General features: G+C 52.0%; 2 protein-coding genes across 2 annotated transcripts; one reads left to right on the top strand and one right to left on the bottom strand.

Annotated features, from left to right (window-relative positions):
- Positions 1-1142: 1142 nt before the first annotated feature.
- Positions 1143-1901, top strand: LOC135824354 (E3 SUMO-protein ligase ZBED1-like). Its single transcript, XM_065337087.1, has one exon. The coding sequence runs from the start codon at positions 1143-1145 to the stop codon at positions 1899-1901; it is 759 nt and encodes a 252-aa protein (XP_065193159.1).
- A 946-nt stretch (positions 1902-2847) lies between these two features.
- LOC135824353 (uncharacterized) lies at positions 2848-7071 on the bottom strand. The gene has a single exon (XM_065337086.1). The coding sequence runs from the start codon at positions 7069-7071 to the stop codon at positions 2848-2850; it is 4224 nt and encodes a 1407-aa protein (XP_065193158.1).
- Between the last annotated feature and the right edge of the window lie 202 nt (positions 7072-7273).

Below are 7273 nucleotides of genomic sequence, written 5' to 3'. Positions count from 1 at the left end.
TACAACATCTATACCAAGACTGTCACACAGTATTCGCCTGTTCATTAGAGGTCATTTTGCCACATTTGGAGGAGACAGGCAGCACACATCAAAGTGGTGAAGCCAAGGACAGACGTATGCGCACTGTGTGACAATCTGCGGGACAAAATTCGTGTCGCCCGTACAGAGGAAGAGACGGAATGTAGTGTCCAGGCCCTGCGTTCGCACATATCACTAGCACAAGAGGAGCGGCAGTACTACCAAGATTTAGTGGACGGCGCGCAGGCGTCACTGGATGAAGCTGAGGGCATAGTTCACTATACATTTGAACTGCCTAACTAGCAAGAATGAAGATATACAAAGAACGTTACAAACTGTGTGCATAAATTTGCTCTATATCGCTCAATTGATATGCCATTATTAAATAGGTGGTTAGGCACATTTTACCACCGCAGATCAACTTGAAATTTTTAGGGCTGAAACGATATGATCGATTAACCGTTTGCTAATCGCTAAGGAAATTATTATCGATTACCGTTAGCTGTCACTAACGATAATAACGATACTACTGAACTATGTAGATATGCATGTCTGTGAGGTTCCAGAACGCGAGTAACCATGGTAACAGTGCCGTGAGTGCTGCGTGCACTGTACTACTGTGTGCACTGAGTCTGTGTGTACGGGGTCCAAACCGCGCTGTGCACTGCACTGGCATGGCACATGTCCAGTACTACACGGTAGGCAGGTAGTTAGTGCGTACACTGATCCAGCGAGCGCGCTGACTACATCATGTACACAACTACTAGGCTAGCCCTGTCCAGCCGGCCGCGCTCGGCTATTATTATTATTCTTTATTTCCACGATGGCCCATGGCCAATAAGGAAGATAATATGATTCAAATCAGTCCAGAATCATATAAAATCAGTCTAGCAAGTAAGGAAACCAACACATTGCAGGCTATGACAGTTTGGAGTTTGGACTGTAGTCAGTTGCAGCTGCTGATGCGTACCGGTACTTGAACTTGAAAGTGGCTGTGGCGAACTGTTACTGTAGTTTTTTGTTGTGGGGAAGAAAGTCACAGTGTGTCCCAAGGTTGTATTTCCTGTCTTTGGGCAGGACAAGGTCTGAGTTCATTTTTGTTACGCGAGCTAGCTGCAGAAGAGATGTCGGCAAAAGTCTCTAGAACAAAACGGTCGCCAGTATGGGCATATTTCGTAGAGGTGGGTGGATCGGTAAAGTGTAATTTGTGCAGTCAAACGCTCGTGCGAACAAGTGGCACAACGAACTTGCTCTCGCACTTGAAGACGCATCATAAGGAGCAGCATGCTCTTATTGCTGGAGGTAAGACACCAGAGGTGTCAGCAACTACCTCTTGCGGAACGAAGTCGGTCTCGTTGTTTTTTCCATCCAGCTCTGCCAGGACCTGTGATTCGCGTCGTGCTGGTGTGATCACAGAACACATCCTCGACTGGGCTGTTGGTTCACTGCGACCACTATCTGTCGTAGCCGACGGTGAGTTTGTCGAACTCCTGAAGTTGCTGGAGCCCGAATACAAGATGCCGTCGCGGACGCATCTCGCCAAGCTCCTCGACAAGCGGCATTCGCTCTGCAAGTCCGAGTTGAAGGCGTTAATTCGGTCCGACGGCATGGCGGGCGTTTCTTTGACAACTGATGGCTGGACGTCCACAGCGACGCAGTCATTTGTCACGCACACTGTTCACTTCGTCAACGGCGAATGGACGTTGGTGAATGGTGTGCTTGAAACAGCAATATTCAGTGGTAACCACACTGCGGAGAAGCTGGCTCTTTGTACGCAAGATGTGGTACGCAGATTCGGCATCAAGGAGGAGCAGCTAGTTGCCCTCAGCCATGATGAAGCCCGGAATATGGTGGCTGCGAGTCGTATCCTGGCTTGTTACTGAATTGTTTCTACTACTACTAGCTTAATTAACCACCCCTGCATCCAACCCTTGGCATGCTACAACCGACAACCGTTGCAAACTTGGGTGAGAGAATACATACAGTAGATTCAGTATAAACATTGGAAAGAAGATCATCGAAAGAATGAAAAAGGCAGCTGCATCAGCATGCAGCTGCGCATCAAAATCAAATGTAAAGATGGCGACCATGAACGACTGCGACGTGGATAAACTGCAAAACAAACTAGTGCAGCGACACTGACTCGAATGAGTAAAGAAGCGGAGAAGACGAAACGGCAAGGAAAGCGGATCGCTACGATCGCTCAAATGCACTAGCCTAGAGCGTGCATAGCGCATGCAGTCAAACGGTCACGTGATAAGTGCGTACACAAGTCATACGTCATAATAATGCAGTTGACATAGAAAAGGAAACCAAGCTGAGCGCGAGGTAAACAAATCTGCAGAGCGCGAAAATATAAACACATTGAACGAAGGATTTGTTTGAGAACAAATTGCACAGGCAGACAAAGAAGAAACAGTTCGAAGCTAGAATCAATGTCCGTGTTTCTTAGAATCAATCATGGAGAAAGCTAACTAAGAGTAACTACCTCTGTCACGCAAGACCGGACCTAAACACCTACGAAGTAAGGATTGATGTGTTACGAGAAATACGTGTAGTGAAATAAATTGGTGTGCATTGCATCGTGACACAACTTGCCAAGCTGCATGTACGTGATTGTAAATGTACAAACAACATGCAACGTCGTAGTAAACACAATCGTAACTCGTGAATTCCGTGTTGTTGACTCAAGGCAAGCAGCACCTCGTGTACACGTTGACAACAACGAACGAATTGATTATACTCTGATAATAAAATACTAATAATATGAAAGAACAACAAAACGTAAATGTCACCTACGATTACACAACACCTCTCCCCCAGGTGAATTTACAAGGAGAGGCGAACAGGGGGGCGAATCGAAGCACGATCGCGCAACCCATAACCATGCTGAACGACAGGAATAGGCCAATCTAGACTGACTAGCGATTCCTCCTCCTCCTCGGGCAACTCAGCAACAACAGGAGCTGGAACAGCAGGCTCACGAACGGGAACAGACTTCAACAGGGCGACATTGACAGTCTTGTCTCGACGACCAGGCTTCGAAATACTAACAGTGGAGGGTGAAACAACAGACTGTACAACCCAACCGTCCTCGAAAGCGGACTGACGTTTCTGGTGACGGTCAGGACGCAACAACAGGACACAATCACCAACCTGGTAAGGGCACGGTTGGACGGGCTCGATAAAGTCTGTTCGGGACAAAGCATCATCCACCAAATCTCGAATGCGTGCTGAACGAGCAGACAGGGTATCCACCCAATGACTCGCCGAGTACAGCAATGGCTCGGATGCAATTAACAGATGAGGTGGCTGCCAACCAACCATAGCTTGCATGGGCGACAGACCAGTTGCACTATGGGGGCGATTACGGTAGCAGTACAAGAGCATATCAAGGTCCAACAGCCAATCACCAGTGGACGAATCTAAAACCTTGCGCATCAGCCCGAGCACAGTGCGATTCATGCGCTCCGCAGACCCTTGTGATTGCGGGTGACGCACAGCACCAGTACGAACAGTAACACCCATAACCGAAAACAGGGAAGACACAACGGCATTGCAAAATTCCGTACCATTATCCGTACGAACACAATCTGGTGCACCCCAGACCTGACACATCCGCACAAAAGCAGCAGCAACAGAAGCAGCATCATGGCGCTGTAGCGGAGCAATTTCAACCCACTTGGTGAAAGTGTCAACACACACCAAGACACAATGAAAGGGGGAACCATTACTCGAGCCAAGCTCTAGAACATCTAACACCACCTCACCCCATGGGCGACCAGAAATAGCATGACGCGAAGCAACAGACGGACCACGACGAGGGTTAGCAGCACTGCATTGCAAACACTGAGACACAAAACTCTGACACACAGACGCAAGACCAGGAAAGAAGCAGCACTGACGCAACATATAGTACATCTTCTCCCAAGAGCCATGACCAGACACTTCATGAGCATTAGAAACCACAGCAGAGACTAACGCAGCAGGCACAACAGGAACTATCACAATGCCATCAACAGGCGATTTGACAGACCGATACAATACACCATCATCAAGCAACAACTGCGTACGAACATTACGGTACTCACTGGGTAGTGGCTGATCATGTTGAAGGCCACGGATGACGGACTGTAGCGTAGCGTCATCGGCCTGAGCTGCGGTAATGTCGGTCAAACGAAGTGCACACGGCAGGTGGACACTTGGCGCAGCGGCGACACACTCATCCGGATCAGCAGCAGGCGGCGGCTCAGGAACATCAGGCGGCTGCTCAGCACGCTGCAACAACGACTTGGCACGCTGATTCCACAGGTCCGGAACACGGGTGAGAACGTCGGCACGGTTCTCTGCACTGGGCACCCACTCGATTCGTGCACGTAAACCAGTTACATCGAGTAGATCAGCAAGGACCTGGAGACGCCGTTGAATGAGAACATCATTCAACCCCTTAGTCCGCACTCGCTGGGCATTGGTGAACACTTGGTCCAACCAGGCAGCGACTGTCTTGGAGTCGGTTTTGACCAGCAAATCCTGCACATTCCATGACACTGCAAGCTTGACGCCCTTGATGGCCGCGTCCAACTCAGCCACGTTGATGTGGCGACGATCGCTGACTTGGCGCATCCACGTGCCATCTTCAACCACGGCACCCCCGATCTCCAACGACGCACCGAGGGCAAGGTCCGAAGCATCGCACCACACAGTAGCAGAACTGGTCAGATCCGCATGCCATACACCATGCACTGGATCATGATTGTGGAGCCTTTGCTGCAGGTCAACACATATCTGCAGCAACTCAGGTGACACCGTGTCGTCCCAGCCGCAACTCTCTAGGCACGCCAAACGTTTCGCCATACTGCACGCGGGCCGCAGCCAACCAACGACGGGGTAATGGCTGGTGAGACGCCCACACCACTGAAACACCTTGCGCTTGGTGAGTGGCTCATCAAACGCTGTCTTGACTCCGTCACGGCGGCGCCACTCAGTACGGCCATCTGGCGGCGTTGACAACTGCAAGCCGAGAACACGAGAGGTAGGCATTGGTTCCGCCGGCTTGGTCTCCAGCCCATAGCTAGCCAGGCGCGCAGTCACCGTCTCTGTCAGGGCAACAGGTACACGAACGTCGTCAATATAGTTGTCGACGTCATCAAACTCTCGAGTCACCCAGCGCACAATGATGTCCATAAATTTCGGCGCAATGTTCAGGCCGAATCCCATCCGGGTCATGACGTAGGAGCGACCTCGCCATACCACGACCTGGTAGCGCAGCAGATCAGGGTGAACACGAACTTGAAGGTATGCCTTCTTCAGATCAACCAGGACATAACCATCAGGGCCCTTGACGCGCCACGACCGCAGCGTCTCGGCACATGCTGGGGCGTCTAGACCAGGACTTGAGATCAGTCGTTCGTTCAGTAGCCGGTAGTCCAGACACGGACGGACAGGTGTGCTGGCCTTGTGCGGCTGGCTGACTGCCAACAACGGCAAGACGCATTCCGGAGCACCATGAACAGCCTCATCGTGAGGCACCATCCACCCAGCATCGATCCAGCCCTTGATCTCTGCACCAAACTTGCGCTCTTCTTCGTCTGTCAGTTTGGAGCGGGAATACTCGCCTATCCCGTGGCCGACTGGTGCATGCGGTGGCTTGCCATCTCGCCATTGCCAGTTGAGGGTCCAGCAACGCTGCGTGGCGTCCCAACATACTGACCCATCGTCGGATGTCAGGATGATGTCGTCCCCGTCGGTCTGACAGCTGACATGCCGCAGTGGAACGTCGGCCACACTAGCTGTCACGTCGGCATGCTGGCCGAGCGTCACGCAGCACAAGCTGCCATCGTCATCGTAGCGCAGGTGCAGACCCCCACACTGTGCAATAGTGTCAGACCCAAGCAGAACATCAGTGCCGACCACAGACAGACTTGGAACGACGAGAACCTCCATGGCGACAGCGGGGATACTGACACAATCATCTTCCCGGACGAACTTCAACAGCGCACTGCCCAGGATACGCAAGGGTTGGCCATCCAGCGCCACCACTGGTTGGCCCGTGTGGGCCGTCACAGGAGTCCCAAGCTGGTCGACAAGTGCTGACGTCACCAACGTCCGGGTAGAACCAGTGTCTATGACGGACCGCACACGGACTCCCGATGCAGTGTCACAGGACACATCAACAAAGACCTTTGGCAATCCCGGCCGTGCCAAATTCGCCATGCACAGGCACCTGTCAGACTGCACTGGCTCTGCAGCTGCTGCCGAGGACTGTGCCAAAGAGGCGAGGAACTTGCGGCGCAACCGACAGTCCCTCTTCATGTGGCCCTCTTGATCGCAAAAGAAGCACATAAGCGGTCTCTGCTCCTTGGACGGAGGGCGTGGCTTCTCATTGCCCCTCTGCTGCCGTCCGCCCTTCTGGTACCGGCGATGTGGACAGTTGCGCTGGACGTGCCCCACCTCATTGCAGTTGAAGCACAACACACTGGATTGGCGAAGTTCCGGAGCAGCAGCGGCAACAGCTCCCGATACACTGGCACGCTTGCGGCAGGAGTCGTCCGTAGATCGCAGAGCACGGACTTTGGCGACGCACTTAGTGACAGTCAGGTCTGACTCCGTGCTCGCCATGCGCACCTGCCGTCCATAGTCCAAGGACAGGCCATCCAACAATTGCTCGAGCAACACCATATCCTTGTCGTCGGCACATGTGTGGCCGGACAGCGCCAATAAGCGCTTCAGGTCGGTGACGTAGGTATCCACGGGCTCATCGTCCCGGAGCGTCCGCGCTTTAAATTGGCGGAACGCATCCGCCGGGGTCATGGTGTAAGCAGACTCCAGGGCCTTCTTTACTGCTGATTCACTGGCCTTGTCAGTATCAGACAACTGCTCAAACAGGTGGAAGGCATCACCATCCAAAAACAATGGCAACGATGCCATGCGGTCGGTTTCCGTCGACAGTTTCTGTAATCGGCACAGAACCAAAAACTTCCTCCAAAACAACTGGAAGTCTTCGCCTTTTCCTTTGAACGCTCTCAAGTAACCATCCATTTTGATGGATGCCATGGTTACACTGCCACTGCACTGGTGTAGCTCAAACCAACACCACAAACACTACAAATACTCAAATTCACTCGACTGCCTCCTGTAGTTCTACACGAGCACTCGACCGGTCCTGAGGCTCTGTTCGATCGGGTTTCGGTACCACTTGTTACTGAATTGTTTCTACTACTACTAGCTTAATTAACCACCCCTGCATCCAACCCTT

The sequence above is a fragment of the Sycon ciliatum genome, chromosome 9 (assembly GCF_964019385.1).
Source record: "Sycon ciliatum chromosome 9, ocSycCili1.1, whole genome shotgun sequence".
NCBI classification, from domain to species: Eukaryota; Metazoa; Porifera; class Calcarea; order Leucosolenida; family Sycettidae; genus Sycon; species Sycon ciliatum.
Note: the sequence above shows the minus strand (reverse complement) of the source record. Positions and strands in the feature narration are given on the sequence as shown.